General features: G+C 35.5%; 1 protein-coding gene across 1 annotated transcript in view; it reads left to right on the top strand.

The window, feature by feature from the left end:
* LOC107758305 (mitogen-activated protein kinase kinase kinase 3-like) overlaps positions 1-17,266 on the top strand; it is an 83,105-nt gene that overhangs the window by 30,013 nt on the left and 35,826 nt on the right. Inside the window, exons 3-4 of the mRNA XM_016576020.1 lie at positions 854-898; positions 12,652-12,767. Coding sequence (XP_016431506.1) covers positions 854-898; positions 12,652-12,767 — 161 coding nt within the window. The remainder of the gene's footprint in view (positions 1-853; positions 899-12,651; positions 12,768-17,266) is intronic.

Here is a 17,266-nt window from a genome sequence, read left to right as displayed (position 1 = left end):
ATATTGCGACCAAATCATGTGCTCGTGCGACCAGCTGAGAAAGTTAGTTGCAAAAGAGCTTCAGTGGGAAGAATGAGTCTGGAGCCCTGTATAGGCTTTACAGTGCATGAAAAGCAAACTGGTGCTCTTCTGTTTCTTTTGGTGTATGACTCCCCCTTGTCTCGTATAAAAGGCACAATAATCGCGGTTGTCTGAAACAACCGCGGTTAGATCAAATAATCGCGATTAGACGGTTATTTAATTATCGCGACAGGCCTAATTGTACCAGGGGACATGGTAAAAACATGGTAAAAATTCTTATATATATTAGATATATATAAGATATTATATATATATAAAATATATAATAATATATTGTTTGATATATTATGATATCAAACACTGCATAGTCAAAGTTACCCATTCTAGAAATTGACAGGTTAATGACCTGTCAGTGCTGAAACTTACATCATCAAAGGTGATTGTGACGCTTTTTTCTGCATATTTGACCTGCGACATGCTAGAGCTCTTTTAATGCACACCGCATTATGAGAACAAAGAGAAGCACAGCTGAATCCTGAGGAAATGTTGCATTGTTATTGTTGTTGCAGGACAACACTGGCTATGGTGTCATTTATTATTGAGGATTACATTCAGATGAAGTTTATCAGTAATAAACTTCAATGACACTCTTGAAATAATACAGTTCAAGACCACTGATTGCATGCTTGTCATAGAAAAATAATAGTCACAATCACATTTCATAACAACTTGAACAAGCTATAAACACATCTTTGTGATAAAAATTTCATACAAATGTATGAAATGTACTTCTGTCATTTTAATACTCTTGACTTTGTGGCTATTTTGACAGATGGCGGTCTCCAAAATGGACCCGGACAGCACAAGAACTCACAAGGTTTGTAGTTTTTTTAGACTATTTTTTGATTCATTAATAAGTACTACTGAAAACTGAGGATTCCAAACAGGTGTCAGTATCACTGTGAAGTGTGCAGTGTCCTTGTCTACAAAGGCCACAATAATGACATGGTGGCACAGTTACCACAGCAAAAAGCAAACACAAACACGCCTCTGAAACTGTTACATCATCGGAATTATTCTCTTGTTGAACATTAACTCCGTGTGTTTCAATAGGGCACAACGGTTCGAGGTGAGTCTCATGAAGCTAGTCAAAAATGTGCGGTCATATTTCACCTCAAAATGAAAAAGAAATTATATTTGCATAAAGAAAATGGCACCTTTTTTAGAATGTTTTGCATTGAGGCATCATTTTCATGTCAGCTAAGCACATTTTACCATCAGTTTGTGTTACCGTAATGTAAAATACAATCTCATTATCATTACCATAATGCAGAAAATAATGATATATTATTAAAATATGACTAGCATTTGTTGTCCTGTCTTTTAATATGCGGATGTAAATAATCATTGTGTTCAGATTAGCGTTGCCACAATACCAAAATTTTGACTTCGATACGATACCAGAGTAAAATATCTCGATACTACTACTGAACCGATACCATGACAAAATGAATTTAAAAGAAAGGAAAGAAATCTCTCACTTGACCAGTGTTCCTGCCCTGCTTTTTGAGCATTTCCTCCCCCTTAAAAAGCATGCGAGTTCTTTTTTGAGGTTTATTGCGCTTAATAACTCCTTTTAACATCTAGCACATCCCGTGCTTTATTTTCTCATTCATGCATGTTTCTTATTTACTCCCAAATTGTCGATAATTTTAAGCAGTGCTGCGCTGCGCTGCATGGATATATACAGTTTGGCACGGCCAGTGAGCATGCAGGGAGCTGAAGCCCATTGATTTCCATAGTATGGAAAAAATACTGTGGAAATCAATGGTTACCAGCAACTGTTTAGTTACCGACATTCTTCAAAATATCTTCTTTTGGGTTGAACAGAAGCAAGAAATTCATACAGGTTTGAAGCAACTTCAGAGTGAGTAAATGATTCCAAAATTTTCATATTTGGTTGAACTATCCTTTTAATTGTCATGAGAATAATAACACAAAATAAAAATGACCCTAAAAATGTAAGATTCATTTTCTTTATGCAAATAATTTCTTTTTTTCTCCTGTGGATTTTAGGGGTGAAATATGGCCCAGATTTAAGAGATTCAGCCTGCTTATTTGAGTTTTTGTTTCAATGTGTTTGTGCCAAACAGGCAGGGACACACAGGGTATATTGATAGTAGAGACGGAGGAGCGCATGTTGCTCTGATCTTGTTGAATGCTTTAGTGGTGATGTGTGGTGCAGCGCTGGGGAAATCCCCTCTATGTCTCCCATCAGAGGCTCCTTCCAGCTGGCCCTGCCAGCAGAACATCAGTGCAAACACACAATCACGCAACAGCCCTGAGAAACCTTTTCCACATGTGGAGCTCTTGATTCATGATGTCAAAGACAGATTACATCAAACAACATTACATTAAAGCCTGTCAGTATTCATTAAAACAAAAGATTGTGAGTTTAGATGAAGTTTATATTTACAGTTGGTGGTGTAGTACTTCATGGTGGTGTTCATGGGAAGTTTTGGTACAGAGACCTTGGCTGGATTTAGCGTCTGTGGTCTGTGTGTACAAAATGTGTGTGTATACATCACTGTTTGTTGGAGGCTGACTTTGGATTGAATGATGTCATTGATTTGCACTTCTGGGTTTTGTTGTTTCAAATATTTAGATAGATGGGGTTTTCTCTCACAGCTAGCCTCATATCACTTTTCTCTAGCTTACTTCCTTTAATCTTTGTTTGTAGTTTTGTTCCTTTTCATCTTCTTGAAATGATCGTCTGTCATCATTTCAAGTCAGTGTTCTTTGAGAAATAGCATGGAAACATTGTCACTCAACCAGTCTCAAGTAGGGATGTAACGATTTGCTCAACTCACGATTCGATTCGATTCACGATTTTGTTTTAACAAAATGAGATTTAAGACAAATTATAAATTAAATGTGTCTTTTTATTATTGCTTGGACAAAATGCTGCACGTTTCTTTGTGAAATTGAAATATAACACTATAATATACTAATATAGCATCTGCATTTTATTGCTCTTTTGTTGGTTTTGATTGCTTCTATTGTCCTCATTTGTAAGTCGCTTTGGATAAAAGCGTCTGCTAAATGACAACATTTAAATATAATGTAAATGTAAATAACAAAACTAAATTGAAATTTTAAAACAAGCCCCAAAACAAATAAATGAGTAACACAAATAAAATAAATCTCTTCATATAAACAAAATAAGTCTTCGTCTGTGCTCTTTCCATTTAAAATTAGAGGCAACCACTGCATCTTAATCATGATCCAAAAAAAGATGCTGTATACATGCAACATGAGCAGTCTTTAATCTAAATTGGATTGTATAATTTCGAAATTTGAAGCAAAAACAGAATGGTTTGACTTCAGTTTTGTGAAACTATAAATAAAAATATCTGCATGAAACAGCAAAGCTGAATGAGATGCAGATTCATACAGAGGCAAGATGAAAAGAAAAAATACCATCTAAACTTTTCTAAAGACAGTAAGTTCCCCTCAGACATACATTCATATAAACTCCTACACCTAAATGAATCGCGATTTGTTTAGCATCTCAAACTATTTGAACTAGGGCTGCCACTACCGACTATTTTTATTTCGATGAATCTATCGACTAATTTATCTATTAATCGATTAATCTAAACGATTAATTTCACACACACACACACAAAAAAACAATTTTACTTAAGAATGTTTTATTAAACTATATTTCATTAAACCAAATGAAATCCAAAAGTAAAAAAGTAAAGTGCAACATAAAGTGCAAGAAGCAAGTGTCCATTCTCATAGTCCAAATCACTGAAATCAAAGTTCAGTATTATAGTGTAAGAATGACAACATATCCATGTGTTCTAGTCTACTAATAATAAAATTATAATCAAAAAACACTTTTTAAAGTAGTATTTACAAGAAATATTATTTACCAGAATTTATTTGAGAGAAAAATGTAAATGTGCGGTATTTCTGAAAAAAATAAAAAACTTTTTTTTTTTATAAAATCAATTAATGTCCGCGGCGCCCAGCTACGTCGTGTTGTACTTGTAAGAATAGTTCTAGACATGCCGAAATTTGACGCTACAGCACAGCAGCTCTTCTTCTTCGTTTTCTCTCATGCACTAACTCTGCAGCAGCACTTCTTCTTCATCGTCTCGTCTGATGCACTCACTCAACCAAGCGTTCTAACCACAACCTCGCCCCTCCCCACCCCCCAACCATTCGAATTTCTGTAGGCGGGAATTATTTGTAATGATATTCTAATGAGCCGCTTTGTGATATCACAAAGCCCGGAAACAAACGCTGTAGTCCAAACGAGCCGTTCGTTGTAGTTCTTGAAAAGGGATTTTTTAAAAACGAAATATCTCCCTTTGGAGTGGACTTTGAGATTTGTAACTTTCTAGATCTTTTTTTATGCCCAAACATACACACTACACACTGACTAAAATTTAAAAAGTGAAAAAGCATAATAGGACCCCTTTAATATTGACCAAGCACCATTTCATTCAAATGTCCACTTAATCTTTAATATTTGGCCATTTCTTTAGGACAGAAATGCTATAGCCACTGTAATTAAATGAATATGTGGACATCAAAACGTGTAAACTCAGAGTGAGGGTTTGAGCTTTTATTTTGAATTTTTTTTGTTTGTGAATTCACAATTAGGCTTAATTATTATAATTATTAGGGTTTAATATATCATGCAGCCTTGGAAAACAGACTAATAATGTGTTTTATACATTCTCGTCTGTAAAATGCGCCACTTCCGGTATTTTGCCAGTTGGTCGACTCGAGCAAAATGAAGTCGAGGATTTAAAAAAATCGAATAGTCGAATAAAATAGATGAATCGCGACAGCCCTAATTTGAACCGTCACATATTTGAATCGATTTTCAACTGGCTCGCAGTTAATCGTTACATTCCTAGTCTCAAGGATTTCCACCAGACTGCCATAGTGTTATCACAGTAAATCATCTTATCTTCACATCAGTATGAAGTAATAGAGGGATGACGATCCTTGTACAATTGCGTCATTCCCGCCGGAGCACCACTTTACACTGTTTACAGATGATACAAAAGCTCAAAAGTGCAAACACATAAGCGTGAACAGAGTTTTTGTGCTTCTGATATCTATTACTCTATCCTTTACATTTTATTTGATTAGATTCTGTTCAGTTTAATCAATATTATGTTTGATTCAATTCTATTTAAGTACATTCTATTCAAGACAATTGATTTGATGATATTCTATTCAGTTTAGTAGACTGTTGTTTTATTTTATTAGATTATGCAATTTAATTAAAATTCTGTTCAGTTTAGTAAAGATTCTGTTCAATTAATTTACATTCTAGTCAATTACATTCTATTTAAAAAAAATTCTGTTCAGTTTAGTAAAGATTCAGTTGGCTAAATTCACATTATGTTAATTCTATTCAAGACAGTTTGATTTCATAATATTCTATTCATTCTACTCTGTTCTGTTTTTCCCCGATTAGATTCAGTGCAGTTTAATTAATATTATATTTATTTTGTTTTATTTATTGTATGTTCTATTCAATTAGATATATTCTATTCTTTTGTATTCTGTTAGATTGATTAAGCATTTCCACAAATGGAAAAGTAGTTATTAAAACTGGTTATCAGCTGAATTTGTCCAATCAGTGTTATTAACCTCAAAAGTACAATATGAAATCTCAAAACCTGACTAATGCACAATATTGTGAAATATGAAAAAAGATAATTCAGGATTATGTTTTTAGGGTAAAGAATGACCCTGGGTTAACAATTTCAGGCAAAAAGCATATTCTAGTCTAGTCTAGTCTTTTCTATTCCATTTGATTATTCAAGTTTCTATTTGTGGCATTTCCACAAATGGATAAGCCGTTATTAAAACAGGTTATGGTCTGTATTTGTCAGTGTTATTAACCTCATAAATATGCGAAACCAAAACATTAACCCAGGGTTTATAAAGTACACTATGAAATCTTGAATCCTGACTACCCAGGATTAATAATTAACTCAGGATTTTGTATGATCAGTGTAAATCATGAAACAAGATAATCCAGGATTATGTTATTCAGGGTTAAGAATGACCATTAGTTAACAATTTGATTTGATTTGGGTACATTCCGTTGTCTTCTATGCAGTCCTTTTGTGTGTATAGCATGAAACAGACACTGTCAATGCTGCGTTATGTAGTTGGTGTAATTTCTCATTTCACCTGCACAGGGCAGATGGCAGACTGGCTTCTAGGGTTGTGACGGTGAGGAAATTTTCCCACCGGTTAATCGACGTGTGACAACACCGATAATACCGGTATCACCGTGGGGGCAGGGGCATTTTCTCGCTTTCCTTCGCTTTTAAATAGCTTGCAAAAGCGGCGTTCGCATTTTACTTTCACTTTCAAATAGCGGCAATTCAGCGTAAAGCTATTGTCAAATACAACGACAATGAATTATACAAAGTTTAAATAAAGTAAAAATCAGCAAACACTGTGGAACCAATTAAATAAGAAACGAATGTGTAAAAAACTTACAAAATCACCTTACAAATCAGATAAACGGCAAAAGTCAACAGGCTTTTCAAAATCCGAAATACTGCCAAACAGGCGGTTTTACGTTTCGTTTCGAAACTAAATCATCCGCGATCGTCTTGTCTGTCTCACCCCACTCTTCTTGTCAGTCAGCTCTCCTCACTCTCCTCACTGGATAAATGAAATCTGATCTGTGATGAGACGGTCATTTGGCACGCTGCATTGAGCAGCCGCATTCAGTTTTTAATTGTAGTGTCTGTTCTTTTACTGAACTAAATGATTTTTATTACTATAAAAAAATCAAAATGACAGTGGGGGTCGGTGCCGCGGTGGGCAAGTGATGTAACCGGTGTTGCGGCTTAACAACGGTATCACCGTCAGCACCGTCTATCGCGGCAAGCCTACTGGCTTCTTGTTTTAAGTTACTTGCATCATATTCTAAAATAGCCTACATGCAGAAGAGTGGCCACACTCTTAGAAAGATGTCTGGACAATATTTTTTATTTTTTTTGTACCTGCAGGTGTGGTTGAGCAAAGTCAGATCTAGGTTTTCACTCTTCCTTGTACTGAATGGAGTGAACATGCCTGAGGGTTTGACATTTACACATGACTTGGTGTTTCTAACCTCAGCGTGAAATGCATGGCAGATATCAACTGAAGCCACTTCTGCAGGTGCTCAGCGGATAGAAAAGTTGAAGGTGGTGCTTTGTCGTGACTAACAGGGGTCGGCAGAGGTGCTACAGTGGCTCGTTGGGTTAAATTGTGAGATTATTATGGGGCAAATTCACCAAGATTTAATTGCGCCTCCTGAATGTGTTGTTGGATGTCTGCATTGTTTTAGGAATCAGGCAAATTTAAAAGAAATATGCATAACCTTAAATTTGGTCAGAACATAGAATAAAAAATTTTCTCTATATATACAGAAAAATTTTGGATTCAAAATTATATTTTGTTTAGTTGCAGCCCTAATTTATTTTTAATATGGTGCAGTGCAGTTTAAGTGTATTTAAATTAGAGCCTGGCCGATATATCGTTTTGCCGATATTATCGGCCGATATGAGCCAAATATGCCGCCGATATGAAAATTTTTTTACAGAACATATAACGCAGACAAAATGCTTGAAATGGTGTAATTACTTAGTTTGTCCAGCAGAGCACGCTCCATTGTTTGCTACTGGCGACCTGGATGAAACACTTTAAAGCTTAAGTCTATGGAAAACCATTGAAACTTTGAACGGCTATATCTACGTAACAGTGTGGCGAATCCGCACCAAATTCGGGGGATCCCTTCAGCTCGAGGAACCCTCTCGAACGCGAATCGAGTGTACGTCTAGAGGCCCGCTTTCGAATGAGACCCCCCACGCGTCGATAGCCCCTGGGGTTCGGGAGTTACGGGTGGTTAAATTCGCGGTCCGGTGCCAACTGATCAAACGATTCTGGGAGGGGCTACCGATGCGCTCGATATCGGCCTTTTTTACTACCTAATATCGGTATCGGTATCGGCCCCAAAAAACCCATATCGGTCGGGCTCTAATTTAAATGATTAATTATTTGTTAACGTTAGTCAATACAACTAGCCTATTCATTGTTAGTTCATGTCAGCTCAAGTCCATTAAATAATGTTAACAGATAGTTACATTGCTTTACAAAGTAATGTATTAGTAAATGTTGAAATTAACATTAACTAAGATTAATAAATGCGTTTGAATTGTTAATTTATGTTACCTGATGTAGTTAACTAATGTTAACGAATGGAACCTTCCTGTAAAGTGTCACCTTAAGTGAGATTGTGGGTGTTTAGTGGATAAAACATTGTGCTTTGCACTGTAATATTGCATGCAAAAGTGACTCAACTGTTTAGTGAATTCCCCCCTCGGTGTTTTAAGATCAATAGCTTCTGAAAAATTGTTTTTCTGAGGTTGTTTTGCAGAAACTGAAGCACTTTAGTGTGGCAGCATTAAAATAGAAATGAGGTCAGATGGAGAAAGAAATTGTGTGTGTTGTGAACCCTTTCTGAACCCTGTCTAATGGTGGATGCCACTGTGGAAGAACAGCTGCGGAGTGAGACTTGCACTGGTGTCAGAATCAAAGATCGCCCCCAGACTCCATCTGCCTCAGCAGCGTCGCCTCTGTCTCGCCCAGCACTCCTCTGCCCCACAATGCCCCTCTGCCTCCCCTGGGATGCAATAAAACCCCTCAAATACACCACTGTCATTTGCTGCACATGACCCACCCTTACTTCTTGAAATCTGGGTTCAGCACCAGACAGTAATAATGTTGTTAGCTTGTTTAATGGAATAATTTGGCCAGAAATAAAAACTGTCATGTTTTTAAAATAAATGTCTCCAAAAATGATAAAAACAGACCATTAAAGTGTCATAAAAGTGGCCCAAAGAACTCATGTGCTGTTTTTCTGTCTGTTCGTCACTCAAAACTTTCATATTAGTTCATAAGACTAAATCATGTGGACTATTTTTATGATGTTTTTGAGGTGCTTTTTGTTGTTTTTGCAGCTTGATTTCCCCATTATCAAAAGCAGCCTAGACATGCTGCAAATTATCTTCTTTTGTGTTCATTGACATGAAATCAAAAAGGACCTTATTAACTTTCTTAAAGGGGTCATATGATGCGATTTCAATTTTTCCTTTCTCTTTGGAGTGTTACAAGCTCTTGGTGCATAAAGAAGATCTGTAAAGTTGCAAAGACTATGACTCACAGACTGTTAAGTAAGTTTTTTATATTTAAAGAATTTGCCACTGACGATTCAAACACGAGTTTTTTGGGCAGTGTAGAGTAGCACTTGTTGTTTGTCATTTCTCCGATCACAAATGCAGACATGGTTTTATGTTACGCTCCGGCGAGACAGGGCATCACAATATGGAAAGGGGCGTAACATTTCCATCACACGCTTGAGGTATTCGGCCAATCACAACGCACTGGATAGCTGGCCAATCAGAGCACACCTCGCTTTTCAGACCGATGAGCTTTGTAAAAATCGGCGCGTTTCAGAAAGGCGGGGCATAGAGGAGAAACAATAATGTACAGTATGTGGAAAATAATGTTTTTTGAACCTTAAACCGCATAAACACATTTCATTACACCAAATACACAAAATAATGTTCTTTTTAGCAGCATCATATGACCCCTTTAATGCTTTATTTCTTAAAATGAATAATTTCACAAAGTCTGTATAAATCTATAAATTTTTCTCTGATAGAACATTCTTTTTCTTCTGACATCCCTTAGTCTATACAGGGTATTCGTTAATGTAACCAAAAGCCAAATAGCTGCTATATAGTTAATGGTTTAAATGTATGGTTCACCCAAAAATTTTAATTGTCATAATGTACTCACCCTCAAGTTGTTCCAAATCTGTATGAGCTTCTTTCTTCTGCTGAACAAAAAAGTAGATATTTTTAAGAATATGGGTATAATAACCGAACAATTGTTGGTCCCCATTTACGTCCATAGTATAGAAAAAATACTATGGAAGCCAGTGGAGAACAGAAACTGTTTAGTTATCCACATTCTTCAAAATATCATCTTTTATGTTCATCAGAAGAAAGAAGCTCGTACAGGTTTGGAACAACTTGAGGGTGAGTAAATTACGACATTCATGATTATTTCCTTTTTTGGATGAACTATCTCTTTAACAAACACACATTCAGTCTGACTGCATTATGGTATAAAACACCCACATTTAAAAATCTATGAAGTCTATTTTTTTCTCATTACATATCCTGTTTCATTTGGAAATGTTTAAGTTTAAATTTAGACAAGCTAGTTTTGGATGATTTGTTCATCATAGTGATTGTAAAAGCAGATCTGTATGTTTTGTAAATGCACCACCAGTCCTGGCACTCTTCCGTACCAAGATCAATTACTATGATTAAGAATGACATGATGCCCGTGGGTAAGCCAAGGACGATAACTGTAAAGATATAGTTTTGAGTTTGAGCGTTCAAAGTGACATAACTGCAGTGCGAGTGTATAATAAACAGAACTTTGTGCATTGGTGTGGACGCTAATATAGTTATTGATATAGTATGTTGTGTGAATGGACCTTAAAACCATTGCAGTTAAAGACTATTTCAAAGAGATTGCACATTCAGCATTTATTTATCATTATATTGTATTATGAATGCAAACAGACTTACCAAATTTAAAAATGACTCAGAAATGGCTTCATCTCTAAGATTTGTGGATAGAGCAAATAAATTGGCACATAGGCACCTGAGATTAACAAGAGCTCTCTTCTCTTTCCCGCTATCTCTTCCCCATGATAGCAGAGGTGAATGACCTTCCACTCAGACTGTAATTACAAGACACGCTTAATTGGCCCCATTAGGGCCCCTTGATATGTTAATGTCTGACACGCTCATTTGCATGATCGCTCCCCATTTCCCGTTCGATGATGGCTGAGTTTGTGGACTATTTTAATGTTTCACAGGCTGCCGCTGGTGTTCATATTCTTGTGTTTTTCTTGCACAGAGATTGCAGCAGTCATTCTTAATGTGATCCGGTTAAGAATTCAAGACGCACATGAGCTGCTCCGATACATTCTTTGCAAAAACCTTCCCGTGTCCTTTTGATAAAGCATTGAGGCTTTTATCCAACATACTGTAATAAAAGTTGTTGGGTAAAAAAGAAAACCTATTAGCTTTCGTTTTGCAAAGGCCATGTTAAAACAAAAACACTTTGTTTTCCAAATTTCTTGGTTGATTCAGTGCTTAGTTTTTTTTAGTTGACTGGCTCTTTGAAGCTCAGACTTGCTGTAAAACTTATCTTGTTTAATGTATGTTGCATTATTAAAATTCTCTCTCTAACGCTGCTCTTGTCATGTAGAGTGTTTAGTGCACCAAAGCAGAACAAGCCCATCAATGGGACCAAACCTTTAGTGCTAATATGAAGTGATCTCTTGTGTCTGGCCACATGTCCGTCCCTGTGCTCTCTCTCTCTCACTCTCTCTGTGGCCTGTTGGTTTACATCCTTGATCACACTATAGAAAGAGGAGCACATCAGCACTATTATGGAAATATGTCAGAGGTGTGTCTGCATCTGTATCTGCAGTGATGGAAAATAGATAGAATAAGGAAACAGTGGGCCGGTTTGTGTACCGCACGGTATGTGACACTGTGTGAACACTGAGTGCTGTGAATGACATCTTGGTATTCAAATAAAATGAGAGATATGAATGGGAAAGAGATCCAAACAGGACCTTTCTATTATAGTAGTTCAAAACACAAGAGTTGCTTGGGATGAGTGTGTGAAAGACACCTCATTTGCACTTGTCTCTAAAATAGATGATGATTTCAACTTTCCTAGAACTCGTGAACATGGCGTTAAGTAGATTTTCAGAATTGTAAGTGAATCTAATCAAGCAACAGTCTATTTAAATCATATTTTAGTGCTGTTTTGTAGGTCAAATTGCTCATACTTAGTGATTTGAACGAACTGTGTGACTTATGGTTTTCACGATAAAACTGGCGAAAACTTTCTTAGACTTACAGTACATTTAAGGAACCGAGTCTAGACGGTGTCGTTTAGCTTGAAGATGGGCTGTTTTGACATTGTACAGTAAGCAAACAACTAGAACACTGTTGAACCATTGAAAAAACACCATACTGCTAAAGAAACACCCAGAACACCCTAGCAACTGCATAGCAACGTGCTAAAAAACACCCAGAATACCATAGAAACTGCATAGAATTGTGCTAAAAGCCACCCTTGAACACCCTAAAACTGCACAGCAATAAGCTAAAAGAACACCCAGAATACCCTAGCATCACACATTAGAATGCACTAAAGACCAATCAGAACACCTTATAAATTCATGTCAACACCCCGACAACCACCGACAACACCCTATAGGTTTGTGGCAGTGAGTTTTGCATGGGTAAATGCCACTCACATTTTCTTTATAATACGTCAGTTTCTGGGTTGCTGCTGTAACAAAAAAATGGAAAAAGTGAATGTTTTGGTTTAATTTTCTTCTCATCAGGTCGTTTAAGTTGACAGTCATCCAGCTGCTTCAGCATCTCTGAAGATCCAGTCACAGCATAGCATAAACTTGTTTGTTTCTTCCAGATGATGAAGAGGCGCTCACCTCCATAATGAAGGACCTGGCAGCTTTACGCTTCTGTTACCAGTTCAAGAGCAACAACAGCAACAAGCCCAAGAGCAGAACCCCTTCCTATAGACAGGTAATTACCCACAGTGCACCACTCAGCAGCAGCTAGGCATGTGCAAAGCTGTGTTTTCAAAAGCAACTAGTCAGAAGGTTGTCTGAACGATCCATCGACTAATAAGTCTTAAAGTAACCTGAATAATTTTGTTGAAGTACAAAACACACTGTTGGAATTATTGTTAAATTAACCTTAGGAATACAATGGTGCAAGACACTCATGATAAAAAAGATGCCATATCGCGATATCAATGATATAGCGACGCGATGACGTATGGCGCATTTACGTTCCCTAGTGCGCACAACAACATCACAAACCCAATAGGTGTGTTCAACTTGAGGCAGCACTGCGCAGACTGATCGATCGGTGTATGACATCAAAAAACATCACGGTTGTGACATATTTGCTAAAGATGTCCATTCATTCATCCATTTATAAATTTTATATTAATGAACTGCAAAGCTAAATAAACAAATAAATAAAAAAATAAACTATTGCTATAATAATAATAACATAAACAGGATTATTATAGTAAACTAAATCTGAGACTAAAATTAAAACCGTTAAAAAAAATGTCTTTACTTGAAATAAAATAAACGTTAACTGAAATAAAATCTAAAAAATTTTCAGTTCAAAAGACATTTCAATTTCTTTTATTGTTTTATTTAATTTAATGAAAATGAACTGCAGGCGATAATATTAAAATAATGTTATAAAATATTATGTTTATTTATTTATAAGTTTTATTAATGTTTTTATTGCCCGATTGCTTGATTTATTTATGTATTTACGTATTTATTTATAATAATGAACGGCAAAACAGAAATTCAGAAAAACAACAATGTAAAACCTTTCAATAGCACTAGCTCACTAGAGTTTTGAGGTAACCTTCAACCTGACCTGATATAATCCCAGCCAGAGTTGCATTGTTAGTGATACAGTTTTAAACAGGATACAGCTGAGAGAGGCACTACTGTTAACATTTAACATCCGCTCCGTGTGTACTGTACAGCATAAAACACCAGTATCCTTGTAGTTTTCTTTCATTGCCTGAATTCTCACTACAATGCTGTCACTCCACACCGGACGCCAGTCAGACCTCAAGATAAATGGCTGATAAATGGCTGGCATGCACTCCGTACACACACACACACACACACACTCTTTTTGTTTCCGTCTAACTCGCTCTTGGTTGCTCTTTCTCACACTTCCACCTCTCATTTTTTTGTCACATACACCAAATGCCAGAAGCAACTTTCCCAACTAAGTAACCAAATAGGGCTGGGCGGTATGACGGTATATATCGTTACCACAGTATAAATTGTCAACCGTAACAGATTTTTTTATTCTGTGTATAACGCAAATAAGTGGGCGTGGTTAACTCACGTGCAGCGAGCGTGAGACTGAGATGCTGCCATTTGTCAAAGACACATGGCGAAATTGACATTCAATTTTCTAAAGGGTTGTTAAAATGTAAAATTGTCGGGATAAAGGTGCAGCAATCAACCGCGAGAGCAGTGCAGCAGCCGGACAGTTTAGAGGAGCGCACAGACTCACAACGGAGGAAGCGTTATGAATTAAGCTTAGTTGACTACCTCCGCCTCTTATGTACAGTTAATTTTTACACATGAGAATCACATTCAGTGTGAACGCGCAAGCGGTTGGCGTGGTAATGAACAACCTGCTTGCTAAAGCGAATGTACATAAGTCAAATAATGACGCGGTTATAAGGTGAGTATAATTTAAACTACTTAGTCAGCACTAATAGTAGCTAATGTTCAGTTTGCATACTGCTGCTCTCCTAGTCAATACTGAGCTCTTCCCTCTCTTGATTAAAGCTCCAGGTGAAGGGTTGCCAATTATTACAAAAAGAGCAAAACAAGCCCCTTAAACACAGTATAATAAGCAGATACCAGGGAATAAATTTAAACAATATAACAAGTATTAACAGTATCCTACAAAATTAAAAGGAAGCAAATTTAATTTATTATGAATGGAATATTTCAATATAAAATATCTAGATATTATAAACAATAACAATAACAATAACATGAGATTTTTTTCAAGTTGCATTTAATGTCAATCAGTTAATCTAAAAGTTGAGTGTGTTTTTTACCAAGTAAATAATTTACCAAATTAAAGAAAAAGAAAAATCAAGTGTTCATTTATTTATATAAAGCCCTTTTTTCGATTTTCAGAATGACTATATATATAAATAACTATATTGTGAAATATATTGTTACTGTGAATGTCATTGTAGTAACACAACAACAACCATCCCAAAAAAACCCCCAGCTACTCACAGGGAGTTTGACAGGTTAAAACACATGCATTATGAAATACATTTTCCATCATGCTGTATTTGTATCTGTCAGTAAAATATTGTAACGCTTGGTACTTTAATGTGACATTCACATTTGCAAGAGCTCTTTCAGTTTTACTAAGCATTTTTAATTTTATTCTGCTCTTGCAATGTGAAAAAGAACCCTGAATGAATGTACAGTAGCCAGTGAATTATTCCCAATGGACGACACTGGGAATCTTTTGTTTCTCTGCTTATGCTCATCTTTCTTTTAATCTGTTTTTGTTGGGATGCTCTAAATGTTTTTAGAATCATTTTTAGCATCACGTTTACCATCTTACTGTGGGAATGTTGATATAAGTCCTAAAGGAAATGCAGTAGACCAGGTTTTGCGGAAAGCATTTTGAATAATATGTAAATGTTTGGGGGTTTTATTCAGTAAGTGACCTTTTTTTTTAATGCAACCGTTGACCTCGAATGATGACACTTATATTCTCAGTAACTTTCTCTCTCTGCCTACCTCTAACTGTCATTGATCACTTTTTAACAAATTTTTAATAAACAAATAATTTTGAAAAGTGTAAAATATATTTTGGATGTCAATATTTTTCTTTTGTGTTTTAGGAATTTATTAACAGAATTTCAAATAATTATAATGTAGGTTGCATCACAGAATCAAAGAATCCTGAAAAATCCTGAAAAAAGTATCACAGGTTCCAAAAAAATATTAAGCAGCAGAACTGTTTCCAATATATTAATGATTTCTGAAGGATCATGTGACACTGAAGACTGGAGTAATAATACTGAAAATTCCGCTTTGACTCACAGAAATAAATTACATTTTAAAGTATATTAAAATAGAAACCATTATTTTAAATTGCAATAATATTTCACAATATTACTGTTTTGTCTGTATTTATGTTCAAATAAATGCAGCCTTGATGAGCAGAAGAGACTTCTTTAAAAAACATTACAAATCTTTCTGATCCCAAACTTTTGAATGGCAGTATACACACACATACGTTTATATATTTAAGAAATAAATGTAATATTTATATTTATATTTATATATAATATAAATCATATATAATTATGAATATATACACACACATGTAAATATTTATTACATTTATACATGCATGTGTGTGCATTTATATAATATATACATAAAAATATACACAGTACACACACATATAATATGTAAATACAAACTTTTATTTTGGATACGATTCATCACGATTAATCAATTTGACAGCACTAGTTTATTTGCCGTGTTTCAGCGTGTTGTTACGGGAAGAGCCAAGAGAGCATCCACAACAGGAGTTACACATTCTGACTAGCACATAACTTAGTTCGAGTTCACTTGCATATATAAGTTATAATATTATGTTTATGATGTATAAATATCTGATTCTCATATGACCCAATTAACCCCCTAACAAAGCGCTTCAGTTTACCAGTGTTCATTGATTCTTCAGCTACAGCGCACACAGCTCAAACAGCAATGCTGCTGTTTAACAGTGGGATTAATTTAAGATGTTTCTTTTTCAAAATCATTGATGCATTATGCCACTTTTCTTTTTATCTTATATGGTTTAATTAAAATAATTTCATTATCGTTCGTGCAGAGACTATTTAGTTTTATTTATCCATGACACATGCATTTTGATTATTTACGTGTAAGTAATGTTGTCCAATGACTTGTTTGCATTAAGCATTATTTTATCTATGTGTAAGGCAATCTTTTTTTTTTTATAAAGAAAGTTGGTAATAGGAGTGCAAAATTAATTTGAAAACTTACACTGGTTCAAACTAGGCTTCTGTACTGTGTATGTTTGATTTATGTTGAAGTGTTTGGGACATGGCTTTAATGGTGAGACTTTTTTGTAATCAGGCTCTCAAAAATTACTTAAAAATTTGGATTTAGATTTATCGGCCAACATATCTTTTATCGGCTTTCAAATATAAAGAATCGTATAGGCCAAAATGTTCATATCGGTGCATTCATAAATTTCTTGATATGTGCTCATTTGGTGCATACAGTGATTTATGATTTATAAGTATTTGGCTTACATGTTGCGCAGTTGGGATAATTGTAACTCTCTAACTTATTGTATTACATTCAACATTATGATTTATTCTTTCTCAATAGGGGTGTGCCATATCATACCGTCCACAATAATACCGGTATAAATTTTTACATGATAAAAAAGTG

This window comes from Sinocyclocheilus rhinocerous, unplaced genomic scaffold (genome assembly GCF_001515625.1).
Source record: "Sinocyclocheilus rhinocerous isolate Xijiao unplaced genomic scaffold, SAMN03320098_v1.1 scaffold142, whole genome shotgun sequence".
NCBI classification, from domain to species: domain Eukaryota; kingdom Metazoa; phylum Chordata; class Actinopteri; order Cypriniformes; family Cyprinidae; genus Sinocyclocheilus; species Sinocyclocheilus rhinocerous.
This window is presented reverse-complemented; position numbering and strand designations above follow the sequence as displayed.